Here is a 14,671-nt window from a genome sequence, read left to right on the forward strand (position 1 = left end):
TATAACCATGTACTGGTCTGAAATTTCTAAAGATGTTTTGCCTCCTGGTTTTGGTGAGAGAAGTAGTCTCCTTCCTACACAGCCATCTACGTTATACCTAACTAATTCATAACATGCAGATAAAATGGGTAATCAATAATCAAAGGAAAGGAATCTATTAAAAATGAGATTTCCACTGTGAAACAAGTGAATGGTGCTACTCTTGGTTTGACTACTAAGAGGGGTAATGCTGTCAGCAGTTCTCGATAAGGTGAGATAAACGAGAATAGATGTTCAACTTTTCTCAGCATCACCAGACAGGACACTGCTGTCCTTTTGTGGATTTTAGTTGCCTACGACCCTGAAAGTAGAGAATGTGTCTTATTCGTCTTCCTATCACCCAGGGAGACCCAGTCCTTAGGATTTAAGGGCTCTAAGATCTGATACCATTTGGTGGTATTTCCTGTCTTATAACTGGGGTGACTAAGGGCCAGAGAAACGAGAAACTGAGTCCTTAGGACTGTTCTGGCAGAAGAGAGGATTAGAACCTGGTTTCCTGATGTCCAGATCCCACTCTTGAAGACATTTAATCTAAGCTGACCATGTGTCCCAGTTTGTCAGGGATGGTCCTGGCTTGATGCCTATGTCCGAGCTCACTTACTAGAGTCCCATTTCCCTAGCATAAGTGTCTGGGTATGGATGAAAAGTTATAAGGTTATCGTAATTATATAATATCGCCTTCCCCTCCCATAACTGAGTAAGGGAAGAGTAGAAATGCTGGTTCTCCTAGACCTAGGTGGTAATCTGAGTACTGCTTCACCCAAGGCATGACACACTTCTAGAGATAATGAATGTGTACAAAATAAAGGGTTTGAATTAGTATGAACACCCTTCTCTCCCATCAGAGCCTGGAAGGGAGCCTCTGAGCTAACAATGACCTCCAAGCTTCTGGCACTGCCACGTGGCTGCCAGCACGGAAGGTGAGGCTTCAATGTAATGTACTCATAGGGGATGTTTGCAGGCGGGATCACACAAGATATGTTTGTCCTGTGACATAAATTCCCATTGTGAAATTATGAATGTCTGAATTGGTCACGTCGGTGGCAGTGATGAGGTGAAGTCATGGGGTGTTGAATGAAGCTTTGTGTTTGTACGTCACTCTGCACGCCTCCCTGTGCCAGCCTGCTGAGGGGCTGAGTGGGCCCTCTCTGGAATGGCCCATTCTCCTTCCATGCTGAGCTCTGGGCCGAGTCAAGAGCGACACACTCTTACATTGTACTGTATCCCCAACTAGGTAGCATAAATCACTGGGGATGTAATACTGGATGTTTATAATTTCACTTAACAAACTTTTTCCCCCCCCAGGACCAGATCTCTCTGTATATTAACAAATGCCCATATTAATGTGTTACCATTCACGATATAACTGTATTGATCCTAGAGATAATTCATGTTAAGCTGTAAATATATTCTTTCTACCTCTCTAGTTGGTCCTTTTGTCACCAAAGGCACCGATATATCTGGAGGTCTGGGGGCCAGCAGCCTCTTCACATCACCTCCGTGCCCGGCACAGCTCTTCTCACGTGATCCCACCTGACAAAGACCCACGCTCCCTTCTGTGCGCTCTCACGTGAGAGCAGGCAGAGGACCAAGGGCACATACCAGGATGGTGTTTTCTGACTGACAGCTTGAAGGAACCGTCTCTGAGAACGCGCTACTTTTAAGAGCAGGTCTGAAGCAGAGCTACCTGATCCACAGGGTGATGCAGCCCTTGACCTCGGCCTCATTAGCTCCATGCTTTTACCTACTGAGCTCACCACGGCCCACAACATAGCACTTGAGAGCGCAGCTCTTTAGGGTGTCGGTGGTGGCGCACGTGCATTTCCTCGGTGAGAGGGGTCTCTGAGAGTGGCCAGCGTTTCCTGCCGAGTCACTCCTGTCCCCGAGGACAACAGCAAACACACCTACTTGCGGGTCAGATCAGGCCAAGCGGAGAGAAGGAAGGAGCTGCCGTGAGATGAGACCAGCCTCCCATCACAGCTGAGGATAAACCGGGAAACAGCAATTCCAAATGGGATTTTTTTTTTTTTTAATAATGAGCAAAAGAGAGAGAGTGAAAAACAAAACAAAACAAAACAGCCCATCACACACCTTTTGTGTGTGAAGAGGCAGCCTAGGCAATCTAATTCCTGCCCTAATCCTAAAGCTTCAGTAAACCCACCACCTCTTCTCTGGAGTAGCTGTTGGCTGTTATGCAAACAGGAAACGCACAGGGCAGGAAGGGTAAAAGAATGAAGCAACCCAGCTGGGGTGGGGGGCAGCTGCTGAATTCAGCAGAGGTAGAGCTAGAGGAAGACAGGATGAGAGGCACAGGTGGGGAGACTGCAAGAAGCACTTGCTTACTCTCCATCGCGGAGGCAAGGGGACCTGCTGTGAGAAGCTGGGCACAGGGAGGAGATGCCGGTCGGGCGCCTGAAGCCAGGCTCTGTCCTGTGACGTGTTAGTTAGGGAAACACGGAACGTCTCATTTTTAAATCTGCCGACAACAAAACGAAAACAGTCCTGCTCTGGGGCATGTTCAATCAGTTGAAGGAAATGCCCCTGAAAAAAACCCAGGGGGTGTAGGCCCCTCATAATCTGGTCTGAAAGACAAGTTTCAAAGAATCACCTTGTGTCCCCAATCTGGGCAGAAGGATGTGGACGAAATGCTCCCCAGAGGCACGGTGCATCGCTGTTCAAGAGAACAGGGGCAAAGCAAGCTTCTTATACCCTATTTCTGTACCCAAGCACCTGCTGTGGAACTCTGCCCGGGGCCGCAATTCGATTCTGGTCTTTTGTTGTGTTTTCTACCAACGCTTTGATTAGGACCACCGTTAAGTCACCGGAGCAGAGCAGTGCGTGGCACACCTGAACTAAGCGCTCACAGTGAGCACATTGCAAGACACTGCCTCCCGTGAACGCATACCAGACCTCCTTGGTCCCCCGCAGAGTTCACAGGGTTTGGGTCTCTTTTCTTCCTCCAGCTTAGGTTACCCTCTGTTACCCTCACTCCCCACTGTTTCCCTCCACAGCCCGGAAATCAAAGTCCTCCACGTCCTGTTTCTAATCTTACCTCCTTGGACTAGTTCTGCAACAGCAAAATGTTGATCATTGTTTGTTTGGTTTTTTGTTTGTTTGGTTTTGAATTTTTGGTTGCACCCCATGGCATGTGGGACCTTAGTTCCCTGACCAGGGCTTGAACCCGCGCCCCCTGCATTGGAAGGTGAAGTCTTAACCACTGGACCGCCGGGGAAGTCCCTGTTGATCACTGTTGAAGTAGGGGGAGGGGGTGGATCACAGAGCTTTAGTTAGTTTATTCTATTTGGGGTCTGTTTGAAATTTTTCATAATCAAAGGTAGGGGGAAAAGAAAGGTAAGTTCTATAACCCAAGTCATGGGTTGCTCTCTAATCCAAGGACTCCCTCCATCCTGGGTCCTCCAGGGACGTTCTCCACTTCACTCCTGCTTATCAGACCTTCACAGAATCCTACAGAGTCACCTCCTTCACGAAGCTGAGCCTGCTGCCTGTACTGGCTGTAATCTCCCATTCCACTGTCTCTTTATAGCCTCTGTCATAATTATTCTTTGATACTTACGTGTGTATCTATCCCATTTCCTCTCCTAGATTGTGAGTTGCAGAGAACCAGATCTTATTCATCTCAGCATTTCCCCCAGGGTCTCAAACAAAATCAGTACCCCACAAATGCTTGTTGAATGAAAAATGAATCACATGAATAAGAACGACTTATCAAAGGAACAGTGGAACCTCTGGGATTTGGCTATGTCTCAAGCAAGGAGAGAGAAGCCTCCTAGGTACCTTCTTCGTGGTTCTGATGCAGGATGACTTCCGGCTGCGTGTGTATCGAGTTTCCGGGGTGGAAGAACGGTGAGAAAAGAATCCGAGGTTTCCTCTGCTTCAGAATATGCTGAAGGAGTTCATAGAGCACATCACCTGGATAGAAAAAGGAAAGAAAAATAGGGAAATGGGAGTGTTTTGTTCAACAACTATTTGCTGAGCTTTGACTTTGCACCTGGCACTGTCCTAAGGACACAATGGTGAGGAAGACAGGTCTGCCACCTATCCACGTGGAGCTTATAGGGGACAGGATGTGGCACTGAAACTCAGGTCAGAGCCATGCAGGTTTTTTATTTTTTTTGAACTTTTTTGATTATGAAAGTCATATACAAAAATAAGTATAAAAATGCAAGAAGATAGAAAGAAACAAAAATCACCTATAATCCTATCCCTAAGAGACACAAGCCTGTTAATACTATCTACAGTATTATGTGGGTATAGAATTAGAATCAGGCTTATAATAGTTTAGTATCTCTCTTTTCCCTCCACATTATTTAACTGCTTTAGTAGCTGCATTATAACAGCCTGTCACAGGGTCACAGGGATGTACCAGACTTTATTAGAAACTGTCCCAATTTATTGCTACTATTTTTATAAAAAACATCCTTTTCACGTCTGTATTTGCATTTCAGATTATTCAAAGAAGAAGTACAAAGTCATTAAGGATGAAAAGTTTTAATGTTTCAATGAGAACTCATGGATTCTTCATAGAAATCTTCCCAATAGAGAAAAACGTGCCTTTCTGATCTACCCCAATCCCAGGCAGGAAAAGAATAAACGTGAAAAAGAAATTCGCAAGTCCAGTCAGAGGTGCTAACTATTAAAGATACCCTATAAGGAACTGGCTTATGTTCTGGGATGCTTCCCTCTAAAAATACACACAGGCACTGCTCCAAGGTTCCACAATCTCTAGAAAATCATCTTTAGATGTCAGCACCTCGCAGAGGATGGTAGGGGCTGGTCTGAGCTGGGGGCCTTCTATTCTATTTGGTATTTGAAGTGTCCACTGAGTTGTTAATTAGCCAAAAAAGCTGTCATGGTCTTGTCCCTCCCCTCTGACTTAGATTCAAGTTAAAAAATGCAGGTGGGTGCCTCAAAGCCCCTTAGGGGTGGGTGATTAATCTTTAAAATACCACAGGCTTTTCTAACTGTCTCCCACGCCCTTCCACATACAGATACGCAGTCAACAATTGTACCAAACAGTGGGCTTTTGTCTCTAATCTCAGCCACTTTTAACAGATACTTTAATTAACAACTTAATTTACTGCATATTGTGGGCTATTGCTAAATTATTTTTTTTTCCTCTTCAACTCAGCCTGAATCTGAGAAACAGTCCAAATGAATTCCTTTGTTTCTGCAAACTTCTGTGCCTTTTCTATTGGCACCAAATATAAGTTCCACAATACCCCGTCCTAAGTGATTCCTGAGATGCCCTGGTGTCTTTCCTTTGATTTTGTTTCTTCCTCTACCTTTGAATTTTGGTCATTATTAATATAACTTACTGCCACTGTTACTACTGTGATCAAATAGAGCAAAAGACTTCTAAGGGGACTTCCCTGACGGCGTAGTGGTTGAGAATCTGCCTGCCAATGCAGGGGATATGGGTTCGAGCCCTGGTCTGGGAAGATCCCACGTGCCACGGAGCAACTGCGCCCGTGAGCCACAACTACTGAGCCTGCGCGTCTGGAGCCTGTGCTCCGCAACAAGAGAGGCCGCGACAGTGAGAGGCCCGCGCACCGCGATAAAGAGTGGCCCCCGCTTGCCACAACTAGAGAAAGCCCTTGCACAGAAACGAAGACCCAACACAGCCAAAAATAAATAAATAAATTTAAAAAAAAAAAAAAAAGACTTCTAAGGAACTGAAGACCCCACGTCACTTGGGAATTTCCTTTTAGTGAAACGGGCGAGGAACCGCAGAGGTGTTCTGAACTCGACTTAAAAATGTTCTGTGTAAGGTAGACCCGTGACAAATGACTCCCTTTGGAGCTGGGAAGGCTTTGGAGCTCATCTAATTCAAATCCAGTAGTCATGGTGATGCTGTCTCTGATGAGATGAGGATACAGAGCCTGAAATACAGTCCTATTTTAATGATTCATATTTTAATCGCTTACAAAAATAAGTCCCTAATCAACATTTTGTGTCTTGGTTTAGTGTAAATGTCTTCCTGAACTTTTCCGAATTTACATGGCCTCACAACGCTGGGTTCTATCCTGTGGGTTTGAGCGATGCTTTATACCGGTAGTAGCTGAAGAGAAAAACGAAAACACTGAAAAAAAATGTGTTCCTGATGATACTAACAAAAATGGTCAGTTATTAGTGTAGCCACTTTGGAAGGGGAGGCGAGGAAATACAGATGCAGTGTGTGTGTGGGTGTCGGACTCTGCTGGTTTGGATGCGGGCTGGTGTGAGGGGAGGGCCCGGCAGCCAGGGCTGGAGGACCAGCTCCTGTACATGAGGCGACCTTGAGCAGGTCCCCGAACTTCTCTGCGAAATGCAAACATCTCCCTCAGAAGAGGATGTCGTGAAGCAGGGCCTGGTGCACGTCACATGTGGTCCCTCCTTGGAGGTCACTCGGGGGGCTGGAGGAGCTCTGGGTATGGTGGCTGGAGGGCAGGCAGGTCACTTTCTTTTCTGTTTCCATTTCTCTACGTGCACAGAGAAAGCGAGGCAACGAAGTGGATGCCCTTTACCTTCTCCAGGCCTCATTTCCTCATCTGGAAAATGGCGATACTGGCAGTATTTACCTCCCAGGATGCCTGTGAGGACTGGATGAGGTAAGTGTGTAATAAGCTCATCACAGCACCGGGCAGTGAGAACTCAGCAAGCACCAGCTGTTGTGTGACCACCGCTGTTCCTGCTATTATTATGGATATCATTCAAGTGGTTTAGGACAGACCGGTAGACCCCGAAGGAGGTCTCAGGAGAACAAAGGAAGACTGTCCGGGTCGTGGTCAGTGTTATGTTCCCCCTTCAGAAAGGGCAAGGTGAAGTGAGGCCATTCCCCCACTGGGCTAAGCCTGCAGCGGGGCTGATATGTGCTCTGCCCCATACTCTCCCAGGCCTTCTGTACTGCCTCTCCCCAGCCTCTCAACCCAAAGCTGGCGAAGGGAGCCCAGCAGAGAAGGCTCCTCTCTGAGTGGACGAGAGAGCCGGAGAGGGGCCGGTCAGGCAGAGCTCTGCCAGTTCTTTAACTCAACCACAAGAACTAGTAAGGTAACACTCGTAAGTGGCACCTGTGATAGCTGGCTAATGGGTGGGAGCCTGGGCCCAGGGTCCTGGGCCAAGAAAAAACTTAATTCTAAGACTGCAGAGTATGGCCACAATTGGACCAGTCCATCCACAGACATGTTTCCGCGGCAACCAGGAACTCAGCTGGGGAATGTGGCTGGCTTAGCACAAACGAATCGCTACTCTGGGGGGAAAACCAACCCACCGTACGTGCCATGTGGGTATGATTGGCAGGAAGAGTGTGTGCCTGGTAATGGCTTGGAATCTTAGACTTAGAGAGGACTCTATAGGTTTCCTAGATGCACTCAAACTTGTGATCAGTAAAAGTCCCCTGCCTCCTCTTCCCCTGCCAAGAAGTAGCTTTGGCTGAGCACTTCTGTGATGGGTAGCCGGACACAACGTAAGCAAACCATTTCTGGACAGCTCTAGTCGACAGAAAGTTCTTCTGTTGAGTTGGAATCTGGCCTCCCTCTGCAATCTCATGTACCTCGGTTCTTAGTTTTGGTCTCTGGAGCAGCACAGAACATGCATCCCATCTACAACAGTTTCCTAAATAAATAAAGACGCTCCCCCCACTCCATCCTCTTCCATCTCCACTGGCCCCCGATTCCTCCGATACTCAGTCAGTTTTCTTGCTACATTCTTAAAATCTTCTTATACACAGGAGATCACATCTCAAATGCGATCTTAACAAAGAGATCTCTGGAATAAAGAACAGATTTAAAAAGAAGTTATGGGACTTCCCTGGCGGCGCAGTGGTTGAGAATCTGCCTGCCAATGCAGGGGACACGGGTTCGAGCCCTGGTCCGGGAGGATCCCACATGCCGCGGAGCGGCTGGGCCCGTGAGCCACAACTACTGAGCCTGCGCGTCTGGAGCCTGTGCTCCGCAACAAGAGGCCGCGATAGTGAGAGGCCCGCGCACCACGATGAAGAGTGGCCCCCGCTCGCCGCAACTAGAGAAAGCCCTCGCACAGAAACGAAGACCCAACACAGCCATAAATGAATAAATAATAGAAAAGAGAAGTCATATTTATTTGCCTGCTGTATAAAGAGCACGAGCCATAGCTCTATCTATCTAACTAAGCTAATGACCACTGGCCTGAATTCAAAGGCACTGTTCAAAAAACTCTTGGCCTGTTCAACTCTTGATAAATTTTCTCTGTCTTCCCAGAAAAGGAATAACTCGTACTAACTCCTACTGTGATAAGCAGTGAAATCGAGGCTGTTGTTTAAGGGATAACAGCTTTCGCTGGTTTCTCCACGTATCTTCAGGCATACACACATGGTTCACGTACCCACAGGTACGCGCACAAGTGGATGTGCCTCGAAGCTAGTGAATTTCAGGGGCCTTTATTTGTATAGTCCCGTGAAAGGAAACCTAGAACTATGTGCCCTCAAATTATAAATTTCAGGTCCCCCAAACCCTGGATATACTCCTAGGTGCGCGCACACACACACACACACACACACACAGAAGAGAAACCCACAAACTAAACACACTACAATCTTGTATCAGGGATCTTGATGTTAAAAGCTAGGCAACGACTTCGAGAATCCTGAATTCTGTGATTTTATTTGCAATTTGTTCCAAACGAACAGTAGCGAGAGTGAATAAAACTGCTGCAAGTTGCCTTAGCAAAGACGAGTGACGACCAAGATCATGAAGATGCAGTTTAGGGGGTTAAACATATCTACGTCTCTTTACTTTTTTTTTTTTAACATCTTTATTGGGGTATAATTGCTTTACAGTGGTGTGTTAGTTTCTGCTTTATGACAAAGTTTCTTTCCTTTCAGAGGAAAGAACTTGGGCTCTGGAGCAAGGAAGTCCCAGGTTTGAATCCTGGTTCCTCTAGTCAACAGCTGCGTGCCCTGAGGCAAACTACTTTTCTCTTTGAGCCTTAGTTCAAGGCTTAGTTAAATATTCTTTTGTCTCAAATGAGAAAAATGCCCAGACTCCGCAGGGCTGTTAAGAGGATTAAATGAGATAATGTGAACAAGTGCGCCAGCTGCATGTCTGCCCTCCTGTGCGCTCAGGAGATGGTACTCCTTGTGATTATGATAATTATTAACAGATGTGTCTCCAAAAAATCTGGAAACTATTTGCTCTGCTTCAATATTTTTGTCTTTAAAGGACATGCATAAGTTTCATAAAGGCACATTCATAAGAATGGAATTTTTTTCCAGTTGACATCATGTCATACAGATATTTCTAGTTCATGGTTTCTTTTCCCTTCTAGTTCACAATGTACCTTCAACTTCTTTCTATAGGGTTCTTTTCTTTAGCATTTAAGCAGCTTCAAGTGTTTCCTGTCTTCTACACACACACACACACACACACACATACACACACACACACACACACACACACACACACACACGTGCGCGCGCGTGCGCACACACCTCTCTGTCCTCATCTTCCCCTCCGGGTGCTGTTCCTGTTTCCCTCCTCCCATCACAGCCAAACTCCCTGAGGAGCTGTCCAACTCTGTTATCACCACACCCCTCTCCGTCCACTCCTCAGGGCCCTCTGGTCTCCACTCCAACCCTCTCTCCAAAGCGCTCTTGCTGAGGTCACCTCTCTGTCATCAAACCCAAAGGGCAATGGTACCTGGGGACTTGCTGCCTCTCAGCAACATCATCACCACTAGTCACTGCACCCGCCCCCGGCCTTAGAACACCCCTCGGCTTCAGACATTCCTCCGTCTCCTGGTTTTCTGCTCTCCCTCCTTCCCCAACCTTTAAGGCTCCCAGATCTCTCATCATCTTTCTCCCTGGGTAATCTCATCCCCTCCCATGGCTTCAATCAGCTTGTCTATGCTAAATCTACTCCAGCCTGACCTACCTCCTCAACTCCAGAACCTTCACTTACCTCCTACATACATCCTCTTGCATGCCACCCGGGCACCGCGCATCTTATGTGTTCAACATAAACGCCTTTACAACCCACGTGGTGTTTCCTAGTGCAGTAAACGCCCACCTGATTGGGCCAGAAACTCGGCACTCGTCCTTAACACCTCTCTCCCACTTATATCGGTCCCCAAGACTTATAGACTCTGCCCTCTAAATACTGCTTGAATCACCCCCTTTTCTCTGCTGGTCCATCTTAGTTTAAGTCACCGCCATTGCGCCTATCTGCCAGCCAAGCCGACGGCCCTACATCCTACTTCTCACCTCTGGACTTCATTATGCCAGTCTCTGCTTCAGACCCTGAATGGCTTCTACCTGTCTTTAAAATAACATGTAAAGTGCTGAACGTGATCTGCAAGGCCCCGTATGATCTACTGAAGAAATAATAAGTGACTCAATGAATGGCTGTAAAGCTACAGTGTATTCCTCTATATTTATATTCTCCGCATTTTTTTTTTGGCAAGTCTCCTGTCGGGGGTGGCTTGGGCATTTCCAGTTTTTACCATTATAAATAGAATTGCTAAGGGCATCCTTTTTGTCCCTCTATTGGATTGTTTCCTTCAAATATTTTCCTAAAACGGTGTTATCAGTGAAAGCGTTTGATTAGTTTTCAAGTTCTTATTATACACCACTTGTTCCGCAGAAGACTGGGACCAGTGCAGAGTGTCATCTTCAAGACTGTCCAGAGCCTCTCCCCCAGGCGTTTCACATCGTTTAACTTCTTGGGTTCAGTAGGTTTAAAGCAGAATCATCACATTATTGAAAATTTGCATTTTTCTGGTGCTGATTTACTATGTACACCTCCTCCTACGAAGATTATCTAAAGTAACACATTCTTACATCTGCAAACTGTTCTCTTTTCTCTGTCTCTCTCTTCCATTTTTATTCAGAGATTTTCGTTTCCTTCTGACCAATTCTTTAAAAAATAAATAAATAAATGAAAGCAGGCACAGCGTGGGAGGGATACTTTGCAGATTTGTCAGAGAAAACTCTCTCTGCCGGTCCTCTCTGCCTGTGATAGGTTCAAAGTGAAGTCCGAGGCCTCGGCTCCTTCAGTTTCATCATAAATTCCACAGTGAAAACACCAACGCAGACACAGGCCTGGGGGATCCCACTGGTGGCCTAACAAACATTCCCATCATGGGATGGCTTGGCTTTCCAACTCCGCTCTATCTTAGTTTCCAAGCATTCCATTCAATCCATTTTTGTAGGCTGCTTGAATTACAAACATTTTAATTTAATGCGGAGTGCCTTCTGTGACCGTAAAAATAAACCTACTCTTTTACTTAGGAACAAATATGTGAAATTCAGTTGGTATCTATGTCTTGGACACAGAGATCTTAGGGAAAAAATGGGAGCAGGTTGTGGGAAAATTTGAATATTATATTTAAGAGGAGAATAAATCACTTAGAGAAGACATCTAGTAAGACAACTGCCTTTACCTGGATACAGAATATAAGGTAAGATGAAGCAAAGAATAAGCTTGTGAGAAAACCCAAATACCGTGACATAAGTATGCCGTGTTAATTAAAGGACGTGTTGTATGTTTTACATGTTAAAATATGACTCTGTACAGCAGAAAGTTCAGTTATCGCCACCATTTCACTGCTAGGATAACCTAAGTTCTAAGAAATGCAGTGACTTTCCTGTAATTGACTTATCTAAGCATTTCTCCGATGGGTAATACACATATTTTTCGCTTGTGTTGCTCCAAGACACAGCAAGGGAAGAAAGAAGCCACTCTGGGTGTCTTCAGTCAAGGGTCATGTCTGCTGGAACTCCCACACTTCAGGGCTAACATTCCCCTCTGTGACCCACGGCCTCAGACCCTGTGACTTGGGTCTAAAACAGCCCGTTGATTCAGCTACTCAATTCAGCAAACCACCCACCATTGCTTAATAGAGATTAATAGGCAAGGTGGTTTCCAAGGAACTATATGTAGATAAAGACTGGTATTTTCACTTTAAAGAAATTTCAAAGAAATTTTACTACATTTGAAGATCACAAGCAAAGCGTATTTCCAAAGTCAAAGGTTCTGGTGGGTTGGAGAGGTTTGTAACATCACACAGCAGTACGGTAAAAACTGATTTACTTGGTAAAACAACCCCAATTCACTTTTTGCTGAACCGGCTTGAAGGAACTTTGAAAATATGTTTGTTTTGCTTTTCGCTTTTTTTTTTTTTTTTTTTTAGCATTGACAGAAAGTCTAACATGAATTAAATTAATAACTTTTTGTTCATGTAAATAATGGATACATAGATATGTTCCACCTGAATAACTCTAAATAAAAGTTAGTATCAGTGCTAACTTGTCTGTTCCGTCTTATTAATATGTTTTCACAGCCTCAAGGTGGTCAAGAAACACATTAGAGTTATTCATTGTAAGACATTCATTGAATTCATAAAATTCAGTGAAATTCCTTTGAATTTAAATCATCCCAGACCATTTAATATGGTAACTACCTAGTCGCTCAAGGACTAGGTAAGATTACCCTGTCCGGGTGACATTTTATAAAGCTGAGATTCCTTTACATTTTTTTCCTTAACTTTGAGAATGTCATAAATATGTCATCCTGTTGTGTCCTCTGATTGAGAGATTACTTCAAAAATTAGATCCCATTTATATTCGACCTTGACATCTTCTGTTTGGAGATGATATTTTAAAGTACATTCTGGTACAGTCCCTATTTTATTCTAGTGGTTGAAAAGGGAGGACCTTTGTCCTGGAAGTGGACACGGTAAATGTAGTTTGTTAAATTGGTCAAAGAATGCGGAGTTCAGAGAGGCTACCATGTGTGACTTAAGGTATCTCAATTGTCCAAGTAATTATAATTCACTGAGCTCCCGTTCTCTCCTCTCTACATCTGGAATGAGTAGTGTCAAGGAATGTTATTTCCAAACACAGAAAGCAGAAGTCTGGGTGAGGTCAGGCAGGAAACGTGGCTGGGAGGAAGCTATAAACATCCATTCATGGCGATGCACCTGCCACCAGGTACTTTTGCTTCATTCTGGCAGCCCCATGACTAGTGAGAAGCTGCTGCGTTGTCGTAGGCAGCAAAAAAGATCCAAGGAAAGACAGGAAAAAACCGGGTGAAGTCTAGGTTTCACAAGGTATACAGGTCGAAGGAGACCAAGTTCTTGAATATTTATTTACTGCCTGTAGGTGGGAAGTTATAATGTTTATTGGAAGCTTAACACTTTCAGTGGTTGAAGCTGGGTTGACCTGTTCAGAGTTGAAGGGAGTTTAGGATCCCCTTGCTGAAAATCCCGTTTTATGGATGAGGGAAGTAAGGGCAAATGAGGTGATGTGATCTGCGGAAGAGCTACATGTAGAACCTGGACCTCACGACATCCACACCAAAGGCTAAAGCAAAGCCCACGTCAGAAGCAGCAGTACCAAATGTTACACCTGAGACAGAAACAAGGTTTTCTATTTATACCTTGTCTCTGTCTAAGGAGAATGTGAGCAGGTATATCACGCCCTCATCGCCCTGCTGGCTGGCTACTTCATGGGAAGGGTCTTCTCAGCTCCTACTTAGTTCTGTCTTCCAATCCCTCTGACAATTCTCCCCTGTTTGTGATAAGTTTTCTTATGGCCCCCACTGGCAGGTATCACCTCGATATTCCGTCCATGGCTTTCCGGTTGATGCCTTAATTAAATTACCTACGGTGTAAGCTTCTGCTCAGCTTGATGTAACGGGGATGATACTCAAAATGATTATTCCCAGCTTGGCCTGGTTCCTGTCTCAGATTCTGCAGAACAGGACGCATCTTCCTGGATGTCCTGGCATCGCTTGGCCAAAGTGCCGGAAGTATTATTACTCTGGTGTCACTGATCCTATTCTGGACTTCAGCATCTTGCATGAGGACCGTAGCAACAGCATTGTATCTAGCTTCCCTGCTTGTAGCGACCCAATAAATCCACCCTATGCACAGATGGCAAATGTCTACACCAAAGGGAGAGCTCCAATCGTGTCATTCTCCTGATCAAAACCTTTCAGTGGTTTCCCATTACCTTCCAAATAGCATCCAATCTCCTTAACCTGGGCTTTAAGGCACTCTCAATAAGGCACACTCAATATTTACTGAGTGCTGACTGAATGCTGCACTAGATGCTAGAGACGCGGCAGCCTAACAGACACAGCCCTGTCCAAACTGAACTCTCTACTCCAGGAGAGGATACGGAAAACAATCACATGTAACACAGTGTGTGACTTGTGTCTGAGTGTGTGTGTGTGTGTGTGTGTGTGTGTGGTGTGTCAGGGGCCATGACAGAATTAGGAAATGCTCTGAGATAAAAGAGGACCCAGACCGAGGTGGGGAGAGGTGGAGGAAAGGAAGGTGGGGTGGAATCAGGGATGCAGGGATGGGAGCCAGGGAAAGCATTCCTGGAGAAAGTAGCATAACTGGAGACATGAAGAGGCAAGCAGACAGGCGAGGGGGGTGGTGATGAGCGACGATGAACAGTGTCTAGCTCACGTGGCCTCCTCTCTGAGTTCCTCCCCCACACGAACTGGCCTCAACACCTTCCCTTACCTACCGCTTACTCACCTTTCAAAGCTTTCAAAGTCTGGCTCCACTACCACGCCACTGAGCCTCACTGGACAACCCAACTGGAAATCGTCTCTCTATCTCTCAAGTCCTTCAGCCCAAGTTTCCGTCC

General features: G+C 45.6%; 1 protein-coding gene across 1 annotated transcript in view; it reads right to left on the bottom strand.

Moving 5' to 3' along the window:
• Positions 1-14,671, bottom strand: part of ETV6 (ETS variant transcription factor 6) — a 237,154-nt gene that overhangs the window by 30,715 nt on the left and 191,768 nt on the right. The window contains exon 4 of the mRNA XM_065887202.1: positions 3,835-3,969. Within this exon, the coding sequence (XP_065743274.1) occupies positions 3,835-3,969 (135 nt within the window). The remainder of the gene's footprint in view (positions 1-3,834; positions 3,970-14,671) is intronic.

Source organism: Phocoena phocoena, chromosome 11 (genome assembly GCF_963924675.1).
Source record: "Phocoena phocoena chromosome 11, mPhoPho1.1, whole genome shotgun sequence".
Lineage (NCBI taxonomy): Eukaryota > Metazoa > Chordata > Mammalia > Artiodactyla > Phocoenidae > Phocoena > Phocoena phocoena.